The following is a 16,821-nucleotide window of genomic DNA, read 5'->3' as shown; positions in this document are numbered from 1 at the left end:
CTTGCAAAATCACAACAACAGGTTTTTACTGTAAACATTAAACATGTTTTAATGAGTAAAACTGAGTAACAGTATACTTACAGTTTTTTATGGCATCATACCAAGCCACTGCTAAAGCAACAGGAGGACACAACACCTGTGAAAGTCCTGGAGACAGTATGTAGTCTTTGTCACTTTGATATATCCTTGAATATAAATCTATACATAAATATCTGTTTACATACGCTTCAAAGGAATCTCTGCACATGTACATATCAGCTATAGGAGTATGTGTTCATTTTGAACGGATCCCATTTTCTAGGATTTCCGGGCATTATAATGTATATGTAACTTCCAAATATTTACTTTTTTTTTCCTTGTACCTTGTTTTGTAACAGGATGACGAAGTAGTACTTCAGTGTGTTGCCAGTGTCCACAAAGAACAAAGGAAGTTTTGCTTGGCAGCTGAGGGACTTGGGAATCGCCTGTGCTTTTTGGAACCAACATCAGAAGCTAAAGTAAGAAGTCAAGACTCGCAATTGGTGTAATGAATCAGTGAATCTTAACCTACTTATTATTCACAAATACATTTAACCACAGCTTCTTTAACACGATGCTAGATGCAGCATTTGTATGCTTTTCTTTTGTGAGACTGACATGAGATTTCTTGGAGATTCTAAATATACTTTGAGTTATACCTATTAACAGTCAAAAGCTACTATTCTTTACCTAAAATAATTCCTGTCACTGTAATACTTCATATTTTCAAGATAAGGTCTCCAGACTGTTATTAAGTTTGCTAAGAAACTTAGTCGTATTACTGCTGTAGGTTCAAATATCTTGATATACCTGATTGATAATTTTAGAGTCATTGTCCCCAGTTAGTTACTGGCTTTAAGCTTTGCTTCTGTGTTGATTAATCAGAAAGTTGAGAGTACAGGGAACAGAATTATTAAGTAATTTATAAGTTTTAAAGATAACAAGTGGCAAATGGAAAAAAAAACAAACAGAGAGCTGTGAAGAAAAAAAATAAAACAGAGAGTAATGAGAGAAGAGATGAAACTTTAGACTTGTGCTAGAGCAAAATATTAAAGCATAAATGAAAACAGAGGAGGACCTCCTCAATCTCTTTTTTTTTTCTCTGCATCATTTTCTTCTTTTTTGTATCTCTTTATGTCTTGTCTTCTGATAAATTATTTCTTCTGGGTTTCATTTTGGTTTTTTTGGTTTGTTTTTTTTTTTAGTGGGGTCTTTGAATCTTTTCTCTTGAAATGCTGCTATGTGTTCCTATTTTTAGTCTGGATATTATGACCATGTTACATCCACAGTGTTTGTTTATACAGTATGAGAGGTCCTTGTTCATCTCTAAGGTGGAAAATTATGCTGCTTCTAAATTTGCATTTCTTTGCATTTGAACAGTTCAGTTAGAGGAATGGTATGTATTACTGTAGAATGGTATAGCTCTACTTACATTTCTTAAATGTCTTAGTAGCTGATGATACTACAGAAGCTTCTGAAGCTTGTTTACAATCAAGAGATTCAGAAAACTTGTGTGTAACTGTTTTAAATAGAGTTTACAGAAAAGCTTTTTGAACTGCTGGTTTTGACTGAGAACAGTGAAGAATTTTGGAAAGGGACATGGAAATAGATCTGTATGAAGAGAAGTGTAGACAGTTGATCTGGACGATTAGAGAGTACAGTACTTACCAACAACCCTTAGTGATGAGGCTTACTTTCATTTAAATGTGGATGAAATTTTGGTTATGAAATAAAAAAGAGAAAACCAAAATGTCACATATACAGTGGACTAAAATATAGTTATTGAATAGATGTACTTCTGATTAAATCCTACATGTTTATGTTCTCACTAATATGCTATTGAGTATTTTTGTCAATTAAGACGACATTTAAACTAACATATGCCATTTTTTTCAGATGATAAAAACATTGAGGAACTAGCAATTGGTGAAGTCATGCCATACATGGAAGATCTGCAGTGCCTTGTATATTGTTAGAAAGTAGAGGTATATTTAAGTGCTGGCAGTCTAAATTCTAATAACTGAGCACATAAACATGCTTATAAAACGAAAAACTATTCTTGCTTCCTGTAAAGAATGTGAAGGTCATGATGGATGTTACATGGATGTTACACAGTCATAAGTTCACTGAATGCTGAATGATGATGTGCTCAAGGGATCTAGCATAGTTTTTAGAGTTACAATCAAAAGAATCTTCCTAGGAGATGGGAAGTTATACTATCTCTGCATTTATTCATTTATTTATCACCTCTGTGGCAATGCTGCTGGAATACAGATTACTGTCATGGCATTCAAATTCATAATAATGTCAATAAAATGGAGATTACTCCAGGAAGTGCTGTGAAAATCATGATTGGAGGAGGACACAGTCTGTTCACTTTAAAAAAGGAAAACTTACTGCCTGTAAGCTTCCAAAAAGGGAACATTGATAACAGAAGTCCTTTTATTTTACACGGCAGAAGACTGTCCTCCCTGTTACAATGGTACTGTTTACCTGAGATGGATTCCTTGTGCCTTTCTGATCCCTGAGAATTGCTTTCTACAGCTAGATTTCTTCTTTGTGTTAAGAATTGCATTGAAGAAGATTAAAGGCGTGTTTATCAACAAAAGTCCAGAGCAGAAAATCACAGTGGTACCTTCTACTACCTTCTCTTCTCCAGTTGATCACTTTACCAAAGCCATAATCTATTTGCAGGAGATGTGACAGCTTCTACAGTGATTAAACTTCGGCTAAATACTGTTAAATTAAGAAAGGAAATGTTTTTCCATTTAAGTAATTCTGGAAAACAGAAGGTAGACAGGAAATAACTAAACATATCTGTTCATTCCGGAATTAAAAGTTGTAACTTTAAGATTAACTTTTTAATCTGAGTTCTCAGTAGTCAGAAGATAGAAGTAACTAAAAGTAAAGGGAGGCAAGAAAAGAGGACAAAACGTTTCTTAGAACCTTATAGAGGAAAAAATGGTGTTTCTGTGGTTAGCCATTAGATGGTTTTGGTAATTTTTATGACATGCTGAAGGGAATAACAACTACAACATACTTTTGCTTGAATTTTAATATAGATCCATAAGCAACTTGCGTATTATTTCTTTACAGTAAAAACTATTGCACTGTGCATTTGCCAATAATTTATCTTACTGTGACTTACTGTGATTTGCATTAATTCAGTAGTATGAAACTACTGTGTTCCTCATGTTTATATGCTCCTTTTTGAATTATCAGAAGCTGTTTGTCTAAATAATGTCTGATACTTAAAATGTAAGGGGGAAAATCTAATTAAGTAGCGGTAAAAAAAAAAATAAATTATACTAAATATAAAATAACAGAATTGTTGAATGTGTTCTAATTATATTACTTCATTGCTGTTTTCCTTGTTTTTAAAGTGATACTTTAAAAATTGATGTATTTCAAAGCTGATAGTCTAGTGCAGAAATGCTAACTTCTACTGATAACTAAGAAGAATAATACCTCAAAAGTACTTGCAATATACTAGCATGTCTTTTAGTAGCAGAATTGTCAAATAAACCTAAATGCCTGAAAAGAATTATAACTAACCTAAGATTTCTATCTTAATGACAGAATGTAGTGGTTTACAGCTCTGGTAAAAGAAAACCTAGTAAATCAGTACGAGCTCATGTCAGTGGTTTTTACACTGCAGACTAGAAGCTGTAGGCAAAGATGTGATTAGTGAGCCTGTCACCTGCAAGAATTTAATGTTATGATAATGCCTGGAGGAATCCAGAAGACTGGATTCAGAAAAATGAGTTATCTTGAGTGTTATGAGTGTGTTGATGGAAAACTGTTAACTCTGCGTGGAAGACCTCTAAATAACTTAATAAATTAACTTTAAAAAAGAGCAGCTGTCAGGGTAGGACTGTCACTTGTTTCCCCAGGTTTCCTTCGCAAATTTGTGTAGGCTTCCTGTATCAAATTTGTGTTTCTGTATCTCTTCCTGTATGTATGGACAAGGCTGCAGAGAAGTGTGCTAGAAGAACTTCCCAAAACTCTTACTGGCTTTGAAGAACTTTTTAGTCCAAGTTCCTGCTTTCTTTTATTGTATATCGTCTCAGCCTATTAATTCTGCTACACAAATTTACTTAGAGTGCTTTCCCCTTTCACTGGGTACCACTGCACAGAGTCTGGCTCTGTCTTATTTGTACCTTCCTGTCACATATTTATATACATTGATGATTCCCCGTGAGACTTTCTTCTTGGACACATCTTCCCTTGGACACATCAATGCCAAGAAATTAAAAAAAAATAAATAAATTATGCTGCTGCTGAAGTGAATGTAAGTTTCAGGTTTCAAATCCAGCAGATTGATCCAACAATTGAGAAGATCTAAAATATTTAATATTAATATATCTTAAGATTCTGAATCTTTACTATTTAGTGACAGCTATAAATACGTTCAGAGTGTGGACCTTATATGTCACGTAAGATCATATACCTTCTCTTCTGTTTTGTCAATGACATTGGAGAACAAATACAATGTTCGTGGTGTGATTTTTAAAAGACAGGTAAGCAGTTAATATGTACTTTTGAATCTGAAGATGTTTTGGCTTACTGTGAGAAATACAACTCTAGGAAAAATTACACTGACGTTTTGAAGAATGGATTTATATTATTTTGATAAAGGAATTAGCATGTATCTTAATAGCAAAGGAGTGAACATTAAGTATGCTTTTTAAAATTAAATACAGGTATGTTCAAACACACTTTTTGTCCTACTCTTCTAATCTGTTTTTACATTGTTTATTTTTACAGTATGTTCCTCCAGACCTTTGCATCTGTAATTTTGTCCTTGAACAGTCCCTGTCTGTCAGAGCCCTTCAAGAAATGCTGGCCAGCACAGGGGATAATGGTAGTGAAGGGGTAAGTAAATTAACATCAAAGAACATAAATTTTCTAAGTATGGATTGTGTCCATTTCTTCCCTATCTCCACGATTTTCTAGGAGAGGGGTCTCATGTCATAACAGATGCTTCATTTTTCTTGTTCTTCTGGGGCATTATTGCTCAACAACTGTAATCATATCCATTTCTCTTTAGCATTGAGGAGCAGGTGCGGTTAGTCTTTTGAAATATTTACAAAAGCCAGAAACATCATCTTCAGAGATCATTTAGTACTGGCAGTTCAGACTGAGAAAGGAGTAAGAGAATCCTTGACTGAGTTTGACTTTTATGTACCTGAGGAGACTATACGAGATGGTTTTTGTCTGCAACATAAATAATTGCCATAAAAGCAGTATTGTATTATAGTGCTATTTTTTAATGGGGAAAGCAAAATAATTTTCTCATCATGTAAGTATTCTATCTCATTTCACTGAGCTAAAAGAGTGTTTGAAGTATTTGGATTTAGTTTGATTTATCCTCACATGAAATTAACAGCTAGAAATTAAGTCCTATCAATGAAATGGAGTGACAAATTTACGTATGTTTTAGTTCATATATAAAAATACATTATTTATCTTTGTAGTTGTGTAACCAGATTGTTTCAGTATAATTTCAAGTTATTTAATCTGTGGTAACAAGTAAGAACTGTTGGATAGAAATAGTTATTTCAAAATTGTCTTCTTTGGGTTTCTTAATCTTTTAATACATTAGCACAAGCATACTTACTGGAATGCTTACAATACTGTGTAAAGTGAAATGTTATAACTATACTTGTATTTCATATTACTAATATTTCAATTGAATTATTATTTGCAATCTAACGTATACTAAGAATATCTGAAAGAGGACTTCCACACTAGAGTGATCAGGATGCCAAAAAAACTTTATTCTGCATTACATATTATTGACCAAATTATTTAAGAACTTCATTATAGAACTTCTGAGGTATTTGTTTGGCAAGAGGTGATGGTGTTACAAGTAAAAATGAAACCTGATCCAAACCCCAGATACAATTTGCCTGTATTTTCAGGGATCTAAATGAACAATGATAATTTTTCATTGATTGGATGAACCTCATTGTTGGTGAGATGAGACAGACTTAGCTCTCATCTATGCATTAATACTTCTGGAAGTTTTAGAAGTAACACTTGTTGTTGCATCTGTGAATGGCTTTCAAGAGGTAATTTAAGTAAATTGTCTAGTTCTATATCCTTAGGTAGAGCTTGTGTTTCTCTAAAAGGAAATAAAATTGACCTATAATCTCCATTCCCGTGGTCTCGCTCTCAGTTGGTTGCTGCTCTGTTATATTCATGTGTTTAAGCTTTAGGAATTTAAAATAAAATGTGACATCACCATTATTGTTTTCTTCTATTCAGTGAACAACTGAAATCCAAAGGGGGAAAAAAAAAGGAAGTACCACTTCATGGGGTGAAGTATTATTAGCAAATTAATAAGAAGACTTTACAATGTTTATTTGTTATGACAGATTCCATAGTTGCTTTCTGGCACCATGAAAACCACAAAACTTGTGTGAACAAAAATCCTCTGCATTTCACTCTCACTTAAAGTAAACCGTTTGTAGTGACACGTGTGTCTCTCAAACTTGGCTTAAGCCTTGAATTTGTTGTGTGCAACCTCAGTGAATCCATGTTTACCATACCTGTCAGATTTCTTCCGCCTGGTCAGATCAGCTTGCTTTTATCTTCCAGGATGCTGGGCTCGAATTGATTTTTCCAGCATAGTCCAAAATCCTGAGTGGAAGACTTACCTTAATTTGCTTGCTTTGACCCTAACTCTCCAATTTCAGCTGAACTGAGTTGAACTTGAACTTTTGCACTCTTCTAAACCAAATGTCATAAAACTCTATGGCTTTATTTTTCTTATGAGATTAAATGACAGCTAACTATGATGCATATAGTCTGCAGAGCTGGATAGTCTGTCAGTTTTCATTTATATTTTATTCAGAACCAGAAAATTCATATTTTCTTTAAGGTGAAATTTTGTTTCTCTCTGGGATTCATGCACTGTGCATTCTGTTTCAGTGTTTTCTTCCTTTTTGTAGTACAATCCTAGAAAGTAAAATAATGTGTGGGAGGAGGGGAATTTTAGTAAATGTCCTGGAAGGGAGAATCAGAAGGCTGTTTTATTTACTTGAGGCTAATTTTTTGAGTGTCATATCCATCTCTGCAGAAGTGATACATTCAAAATGCATATTTTTTTTCTAAAGATGAAAAATGTCTATTTGTAAATCAGAAGCATTAAAGTACTGCTTAAGCATTTGTTATGCAATAGTGAGTCTTGTTTGTCGTAGGAAATTCAAGTGTAACTCTAGCTATGACTGGCTATGAAGGCTCCATTTTGGCAATGTTCAAGGCCAGGTTGAAAAGGGCCTTGAGCAACCTGGTCTAGTGGGAGGCATCCCTGCCCATGGCTGGGGGATTGGAACTAGATGATCTTAAGGTCCTCTCCAACCCTAGCATTTCTATGATTTTAAGATTCTGTGGTTGCTTGTTGTATGCTTTAGATAATAACAAAGGAAACAAATATTTTTTAAAAACACTTTCGTTTTTCAAAAAGATAAATGTTGAGGTGGTCAAATGTATCTCTTAATTTATAAAATTTTCATTTGAAAGCAAGTTGCCAAAGCTTTCTATCATCCCAAAGAGTATAGCACTAATTATGGAACTTACTCTTTTAAAAAAAAAAATTAATGAGTTGCTGCAAGCAGCCAAATGGAACTATGGAGTTTCTTATTATGGAGTGAAAGAAGAAATTTCACTTTTCAAGATGGCTTCTGATTATATAAAATCATAAAGATTTTTAGAATGCTTCTAGATTAAAACTTCTCATGATTTCGTGCACGTCAGTAATTATTTAATGACTCAAAGTAGGATTTGTTTTTATTTGAATTAAAAAAACAGAGCAGGTTGTAACTTAAAATTATTGACAAAGGACCTTAGGGGGGCTGACTGACAGCTGGCTCAACGTGAGCCAGCTTGTGCCCAAGCAGTCAAGGTGGCCAACAGCACCCCAGCCTGTATCAGGAATACTCAAATACTGTGTTCAGTTCTGGGCCCCTCATTACAAGAAGGACTTTGAGTTGCTGGAACAGGTCCAGAGAAGGGCAACAGATCTGGTGAAGGGCTTAAAGGACAAGTCATAAGAAGAACGTCTGGAGAAGAGAAGGCTCAGTGGGGACCTTATAGCTCTCAACAACTACCTGAAAGGAAGATGAAGTGGGGAGGTGGCTGGTCTCTTCTCCCAAGTAACAAGTGATAGGACAAGAGGCAATAGCCTCAAGCTGCACCAGAGGAGGTTTAGGTTTGGTAGTAGGAAAAATTTCTTCACCAGACGGGTAGTCAGGCATTGGTTCTACCAGTCTATCATTCCATTGGATTGATATCCATATTAAACTTAGTTTGGAATAGAGTTCTGCTGTTTCAGATTTTTCTAGAGGAAGAATGTAGTTTATTTGATTTGGGGTTTTTGTTGTTGATGGGTTTTGGTTGTTTGTTGGGTTTTGGGTTTTTTTTTTGTTTGTTTGTTTTTAGTTTTGGTTTGTTTTGTTTTTTTTTCTATGAGTCAGCCTTAAAATTACTGGTGATTCACTACAAAGCTTTCAGTAAAAAAATAGCATGAGGTGCTTTATTGCTTGCTCTCAGTATGCCTATATTTGTAACAAATTGAGTACATGTAATTTTCTTCTGACAATCTGTCTGTAATTACAGTTGATTTTGCTGTTAAGGTTTTCCTTGTTGATTAAAAAAGAGTTGTAATTTATAAAAGAAGTACTATATACACTGTTACATAATGTTTTTCTGGTTTTCTTCCCCAAGTAGGGGTAAGTTCCTGCAGGATATATTATTAAAACAATTTTTTAGTGGATGACATACTTTTGGAATTTGTTTATTTATTGTTTCTAATCAGCGTTTTATGATGATATCTAAAAGTATGCTATGTTCTCTGAATGACCAGTGATAACACTCTTATATTTGTCTCCAATTTTTTCCAATAATCTAATGCATTTTCTATATGGGTCCAAAATCGTCATCTAGATTTAGAGGTTTTTTAGTGTCCTACTGGGTGTACTGAGAAATATTACCTGATTATATGGATCATATTGTGAAAGATATTATATATATTATCCATATAATTATGAGAAATTTCTCGGTAAAGTTTACTATATATGACTGCCTACATTAAGTTCCAGCATAACCAGGTCCCAAATCCATTTTTGTTAATGTCTTTGTTATTACCTAGAAAAATAGGATATTTATTCTGTTGTAGGTGTAATAAAAGACCTCTGCTGAATTGCTTTGACTTTTATTCTTTGTTTTGACAAATAGCATTTAATTTTTAACCTTTTGATAATGATTAAGTATTCTATATGTTGAGTTACAGAATGTAGTATCTTCCTCAGCTCGATGTCTTCTGAGTTGGACTTCTGTAGAATACCAGTTGTATGTAGCGTGTAACCTATTGACCTAATGGGTAGTTTAACTGATGTATTGTTCATAGATTGAAAAATCATTTGCCTACACATGTATAACCATTATCTGAGTTCCCTGAACTGCCCTTAAATTATCTTAGTCCCTTTCGCATGAATCCAAGGAAAAAAACTGACCTTAAAGGCAATCCCCTCTAGCAATATATAACACTAAAGAGACGATCCTTGTTCTCAAGTTGTGTTTTGGGGAATCAGCTTTCATATTTAACAGTTGTCTAAATATACCTGAAACAGTAAGACCATAAAGAAAATGCTCTTTTAAATGGATAAAAAGCTCTGTGTAAGAAGAGTTTCAAGCTATTACATGAGAAGTTAGATATTCTTAAATCAGCGATTTCTGACTTACTATCGCGATTCTGATGTTAGACCTTTTCTTATTACTCAGGACATACAAGGTGAAAATGTTGTGATCAGGACTGAGAGAAAAAAACTAAGTATAAGGTTGCCTAACATAGTATAATTAGTATTAACATTAACCATGATATCCATAAATCTGCAAAATTTGGAGAACACATTCCTAAAAAAGTGCTTCATACAATAAATCAAGGATTTAATTTCTTGGTCATATTGTTTATTTAAGTTCGAATGGGCTTGTTATTTATAAATAACTAGGAAACAAGATAGTGGATGCAGAAAAAAGATAAAAGAGGCAGACTTGAAAAGGTGTAAAGCTTGTTGTCTGTTGTTCCATAGGTAACATTCTTGTTAAGATTCTTTCGTTGGAATTTATTTAGTTCTGGTCACCAAAAGGAGCTCAAAAGATGGTGTTGAATTCTCTAAAGGAAGCATATTGAAAATGTAGTTTTGCCTCTCCCTGATCTAGTAGTAAATTTCCCTGTTCGAAACTAGTAACTGTGCTTGGTTGAAATTATGGATGGAGTTGCTCTAATGAATCTGGCAAATGCTTAAGATGGCATTAATCCTAGCAAGAAGATATCCTTCATATGTGGTTAAACTATTCTGGGCAACGGGTGCATTTTTTCTCTTTCAGATTTCAATGTGTATATGTATGTATATATTTATTTTGCTATTTTTTCTTTCAATGCCTCTGAGAAGTTTATAAGAAGGGTAAGTAGCATCTTTATTTGAAACAGGTTTGGTTTTTGTTTTTTGTTTTTTTAGTGCTGTGGTTTTTACTTATAACAAAAATTAGGTCACAATAAGAGTCTTTGACCAAATACAGCATTTGTTCCCTTGACAGGTATTTCGCTAATGCTGTAGCTACTTCATAATTATTGTTTTTGCCCAGCATATCCATTTCATAATTTACTTGATTATTTACACTTCTTACTTGAACTGTAGTAGTTCTTTGTGCTCTTACGTAATTCTGATCGTAGTCCACACAGTGCAGTGTTCTGACATTCTCTGTCATGTTCTGTAGGCAGCTCAAGGGGGTGGTCACAGAACCCTGCTGTATGGCCATGCTATACTACTTCGACATTCGTTTAGCGAAATGGTAAGTGAATGAGCACTTGCAGAGAGTGAGTAACATGAAATTCAAATAAACATCTTTTTATCTAAATCAAAAATACATAAATTTGGAAGAAAGTTGTTTCTAAGTTCTCTTCTGCACTGGATAAAAAAACAGGTTATCTTGTCTCAGCACAATGGGAGTGGCCCTTATATTTTAAATTCAGATTCTTCAGTCTGTTTCACTCAGGAATATAGCTGAAAAGCTCCTTTAGCCAAGGACTATTTCTGTGTCATTAAAGAATCCATTTTAATGATAATTCCATTAGCAAATTGCTGCTATCACAAATTCATTGTGATATGTGTTATTTTTTCCATTATATTTTATATGTTGTTTCTTTTAACATCCCATAGTTCCCAGAGACTATGCCCACAAACATGCTATCTTCAGGCTACTTTATATAAATTTTGTTTTGCTACATTATACAAATAGAAATTTTTTATTGTTGTGGACCTTTGACTTATTAGGGCCTATGTAAGTATACCTAAGTGGAAGTTTTCATGATGCAAGCATATTACAGTAATTCTGTAATAAGATGCTTGCCTGTTCCTCTCTGCTGAACTGTGTGAAGCTTTGAAAAGTAGAAGATAACCTGCACAGAGAAATACCTGCTGAAGAGGAAAAGTATTTTGGTGTTTTAAAGTAAGGAAGAGCTTATATACATTAAGCATCATGCTTAGTTAATTTTAAAAAATTAAGCACAGGCTGGTGGTAAGATGGAGTCATGTGAATGTATTGATTTGGCATGTGTGTTAGTGGATACTGTTGGGGTTTATTTTCAATAATTTCACTGTTTTGCAGTATTTGACATGTTTAACATCATCAAGATCTCAGTCAGATAAACTTGCATTTGATGTGGGACTACGAGAAAACGCAGCAGGTATGGCAAGTTATTTTTGAAGGAAAATGTGTCACACATTTCTGGTTTTAGAAGAGGCGTTGAGATTAATGGCACTTTAAGCTTGTGAATGTCATGTTTATGTGTTTATTAGAGAAAATGATGACTGTCAATACTGATGACTTTTGATAATTTAACTGACTTTGTGTAAGAATGTAAGAGTGCCTTTGAGTTACTACAACTGCAATGATACTGGTGATAATGGTCAACGTAAAAAAATTCAGTTGAATAAATTCAACGTGTTTATTTTCTGATTGTGTGGTTCAGCACTTTCAATAGAATGAGTACAGAAAAGCCATATATAGGTGCATTCAGCATATGCATTTTAACCATACAGCAAAAGAAGTATGCAACTTAAAATACAGGAAAACAGAAAAAATGTAATCAACACATTGCTAAAAAAGCTGAAGAAAAATAAAAGCATAAAATGAAGCAAAATAGTAGTGGGTCAGAGTGGAAGAGATATGACACAAATAAGAAATGATGAGAAAGTTTTAAAATCTAATTAGTAGATTTCCAGGAATACTGCCAGTAACAGTGCTGCTGACAGAAATATAGTAAAAACCAATTGTGCTTCCATGAAATCCCATATAATTTATGAGATGCCACTGGGAGCTGTGTTAAATGAATTTAAAAGCAACTTGGCCACAAAAAGCACAAATGGATTATATGCTGCTGTATATACATAGTGTTAATGGTTACTGAAAGCAGTGGGTGCTTATAAGAAAGCAACAAGTTACCCTGTAGTACCCAGGCTCAGCCACATACTTTGAAGGGAAAATCTAAGTACCTGTACAGAGATTGCACTGTATACAGGCTTCCAATAAAGAAATGCCAGTTGTATTAATATAAACCTGTGCTTTCTATTGCAATTCATTGTTTTGAAAATAAATAAAAATCAAAATAGACTAATGGATGATGGAGAGGCACTGCTAATGTAGGTGTTAAAACGTTTGCAGACCATGATTTTTGAAAATTCCTTTTCAGGTGGCTTTGGCTATCTATATGACCTTCTGTTATGAATGCGTGAAGTTTGTCTTTCAGTTATTGGAGTCATAGTATATTAGATATGTCTCAGACAGATATTAGCAGCTTATTACTTGATTATATCTTTGGTTGTTGCCTTAGATTGAGACCATTTTCTTTAGGCATGTTGCTAAAAGGAATGTATGTGTTCTATTTCTCTGAGAACAGACTTAGTGAAATCTGTCTTTATAATTTTATAGTGCTTTTTTCAGAGGTATCGCATGTGTGCCCATGAGGTTTTGTAACGAGTATCTGTAGTTGTCTCATTGGGATTTGCTTAACTGTACATATACAAAAATACCCTTGTACACATAGGTAAGATATAAAAAGCAACACATGAAAGGAATACTTAATTCTGTCTCTGTACTGTTGTGGTTCAAGCCCAGCTGGCAACCCAGAACCAAGCAGCCGCTCGCTCACTCCCCCCCCCTTCTTCCTCCCCCCGCTCCCGGAGGGATGGGGTGGAGAGGCAGGGGAATTGAACTCCCGCTTTCCAGTAACTAAGGTATAATACAAACCACTACTGCTACCAATAATAATGATAAGAGGAATAACAAGGGAAAAGGACACAACCGCTCACCACCCGCCGACCGATACCCAGCCCGACCCGAGCAGTGATCTGGGCCTTCCGGGTAACTCCCCCCAGTTTATATACTGGGCATGACGTGCTGTGGTATGGAATACCCCTTTGGCCAGTTTGGGTCAGGTGTCCTGACTCTGCTTCCTCCTGGCTTCCCCTCCTCTCTGGCAGAGCATGAGACTGAGAAAGTCCTTGGTCAGAGTAAACATTACTTAGCACCAACTAAAAACATCGGTGTTATCAGCGTTGTTCCCAGACTGAAAGTCACAAACACAGCACTGCACCAGCTACTAAGGAGGAGAAAAAATGGCTGCTGTAGCTGAACCCAGGACATGTACAGAGGAGTTTGGTAACTACTGCATGCTTGTAAACTGAACACCATACAGTCACTTTTCCTTGCTCTACTCCCCTCACCATGAAACTGTCAATTTCAGCTGAAGGAAGTATTCTTCACTTAGCAGGTGTTCAGTGAAAAGCCACTGGGTATTTAAAATTACTTTTAAAAAAAGATTTAGCGCTTCATACTTAAGGAATGTAAAATTTTTTCATTGTTGTCTTTATAATTAGTTTCATAACCTTCAATTTTTGTTTTAAGAAGGTTTTACGTGACATTTTTTAGTTGATCAGACAGATTTTTGTCGTGCATTACCAATTTTACCTTGTTTCATTTTCTCCCACTTTGCATTGCCCGGTGAGAAAGCTGTATTCAACTTTACTTCGGGGTCTTAATTAAACCCTGAAGGGTGTGAAATTGTGGAATGAATTAGATAATCTTCCCAGACTTTGGGGGTGTGTGTGTGTGGGTGTGTGTGTTCAGAGTAATCTGGAATATTACAGTTAATGTGTAGGAAATGTTCTGTGGTTATCCACCCTTAGATTTGTCTGTTTGTAGTTACATGGTCTGTAGTGCTAATGGAACTGCTCCCAGTATAGTAATATTGTAAAGTTGTGGAGTATTGGTTTCAAAATTCTGTATTCTACAGCATAAATGTAGCTTAGAGTGGAAATGATACAGAAGATGGTGAATTAAATATGAACATTAAGCAAAAGAAGAGATACAAGGTGATAATTAAGACTGAGGTAGCTGTCAACAGTTTACTGGTAATGAGAGCCTGGAAGGGAAAGCAGTTCTGAGCAGTGTTTTATAAGTGGTTAATTGCTTTAAAAAAGCATACAAAGAGAAATATTAGCTTCAGTGATGACAAAGAGTGGTTGACAGAAAGTTTCAAGGAAAGAAAAAGAAATTGAAATGGATTGAAAAGAGGAATGAGGTGGTATTAGAATTAGTGAATGTCTTATAACACAATTCTTCATTGCAGTATTTCAATATTGTATAAAGATAGCCTGAAGTTTCCTGAGAGTTGTCTGTTTGTATCTCTGTCCTTTAGGTGAGGCATGCTGGTGGACAATACACCCTGCTTCTAAACAAAGGTCAGAAGGAGAAAAAGTTCGAATAGGTGATGATCTTATCTTGGTCAGTGTGTCCTCAGAAAGATACCTGGTAGGTTTGCTTGTTTAGCAAGTGGACACGTGGTGGGAAAATACAAAGTGCTGTGAGGAGTTGGGGAAAATGATTGGGATTCTTATGAATGATTCTTCTTCTAATTTGGGAAATAATGCCTGGTTGTAATGCACTATTTTTTCCCTTTTAACTAATTATTTATTTATTTTTACTCAGTGAAAGGTTTCCCCCTTCCCCAAAACAAGCCTGTTTCTATGCCTTTATCCCAAGGTGTACTTCAGCATTTCCTATTTTGGGAAGTTTTTCTGTTTGTAACTGTGGAGGATTTCTAAGATGCAGCTGTAGTCTTTTTAAAGAATATTTGTATATTTACTTGATTATATATTTATATTTTGTTGAGAAATCAATATACTAAATATTATTAAGTGCATAAATTTCACTGTTTCCTGTTACTGTTGGCTTATTTCAGCATCTCTCTGTATCAAATGGAAGTATTCAGGTGGATGCCTCCTTTATGCAGACGCTATGGAATGTACATCCTACATGCTCAGGAAGCAATATTACAGAAGGTTTGTCATTTTGCTTATTTAGAAATGTATTTACTTTAGATTACTTTGTATTGCTTTTCATAAAGAGTCATAATTAAAAAACAAAAAACAAACAAAAAACCCACAACAAAACAAAACAAAAAAACTAAAACCAAAACACCCTTAAAATATCAAACCAGAGTGCTTAATGCAAATAATGAAAATTAGCGTAGGAAAATAATGGAATTGAAAATGAGGAAATACAGCTATATGAGCCAGGTTAACTGTAGAAAAGCTAAATAAGTGCCATAACTTTAGAATAGGAAAGGATAAATAGCTGCATGAGAAATTAGGACTAAGAGTGCAACTGTAGTGGTGTGACCCTGATTGGACCAGGTACCCACCAAAGCCATTCTGTCACTCCCCGCCTCAGCTGGACAGGGAAGAGAAAATGTAAAAGGCAAAATGCTCGTTCGTTGAGATAAGGATAGGGAGAACATTCACCAGTTACCATCACGGGTAAACAGACTTGGGGAAATTAGCTTAATGTATTACCAATCCTATCTGACTAGGATAATGAGAAATAAAACCACATCTTAAAATACCTTCCCCCCAGCCCTGCCTTCTTCCAGGGCTTAACTTTACTTGTGCATCCTCTGCCTTCTCCCTGACAGTGCCCCAGGAGGATGGGGAATGGGGGTCATGACACATTGGCTTTGCTGCCCCTTTCTCCTTAGGGGGAGAATGCCTCACACTCTTCCGCTGCTTCAGCATGGGTCTCTCCCATGGAGTGCAGTCCTTCAGGAACAGGCTGCCCCAGCATGGGTCCCCTGTGGGGTCACAGGTCCTGCAGCAAACCTGCTCCAGTCTGGGCTCCTCTTTCCATGGGGCCACAGGTCCTGCCAGGAGCCTGCTCCAGAGCAGGCTTCCCACAGAATCACAGCCTTATTTGGGCATCCCCCTGCTTTGGTGTGGGGTCCTCCATGGGCTGCAGGTGGATATCTGCTCCCCCATGGACCTCCATGGCTGCAGGGGCACAGCCTGCCTCACTGTGGTCTGCACCACGGGCTGCAGGGAGATCTCTGTTGTAGTGCCTGGAGCACCTTCTCCTCTACTTCTGCACTGACCTTGGTGTCTGCAGATCTGTTGCTCTCAAATATTTTCATTCCTCTCTCTGGCTGCTGTTCCACAGTAGTCTTTTTCCCCTTCTTAAATACGTTATCCCAGAGGTGCTTCCACCACCACTGATGAGCTTGGCCTTGGTCACCAGCAGGTCTGTCTTGGAGCTGGCCAGCATTGGCTCTATCACACATAGGGGAAGCCCCCTCCTCCCTGCTCCCTAACCCCCCGCAATCAAAACTTTGTCACACAAACCCAACACTGCAACAGATGACTTTATTGTCTTCAGTTTAATTTTGGGGAGTAGGAGCTGCACAAT

At 35.8% G+C, this 16,821-nt stretch overlaps 1 protein-coding gene across 1 annotated transcript in view; it reads left to right on the top strand.

Moving 5' to 3' along the window:
* Nucleotides 1-377: 377 nt before the first annotated feature.
* Nucleotides 378-16,821, top strand: part of LOC104407535 (ryanodine receptor 3-like) — a gene marked incomplete at both ends in the record, with an annotated part of 67,697 nt that continues 51,253 nt past the window's right edge. The window contains 6 exons of the mRNA XM_010016844.1: nucleotides 378-497; nucleotides 4,786-4,893; nucleotides 10,801-10,875; nucleotides 11,692-11,770; nucleotides 14,783-14,895; nucleotides 15,326-15,425. Of these exons, the coding sequence (XP_010015146.1) occupies nucleotides 378-497; nucleotides 4,786-4,893; nucleotides 10,801-10,875; nucleotides 11,692-11,770; nucleotides 14,783-14,895; nucleotides 15,326-15,425 (595 nt within the window). The remainder of the gene's footprint in view (nucleotides 498-4,785; nucleotides 4,894-10,800; nucleotides 10,876-11,691; nucleotides 11,771-14,782; nucleotides 14,896-15,325; nucleotides 15,426-16,821) is intronic.

The sequence above is a fragment of the Nestor notabilis genome, unplaced genomic scaffold, assembly GCF_000696875.1.
Source record: "Nestor notabilis isolate BGI_N333 unplaced genomic scaffold, ASM69687v1 scaffold11426, whole genome shotgun sequence".
In the NCBI taxonomy this organism is placed as follows: Eukaryota; Metazoa; Chordata; class Aves; order Psittaciformes; family Psittacidae; genus Nestor; species Nestor notabilis.
Note: the sequence above shows the minus strand (reverse complement) of the source record. Positions and strands in the feature narration are given on the sequence as shown.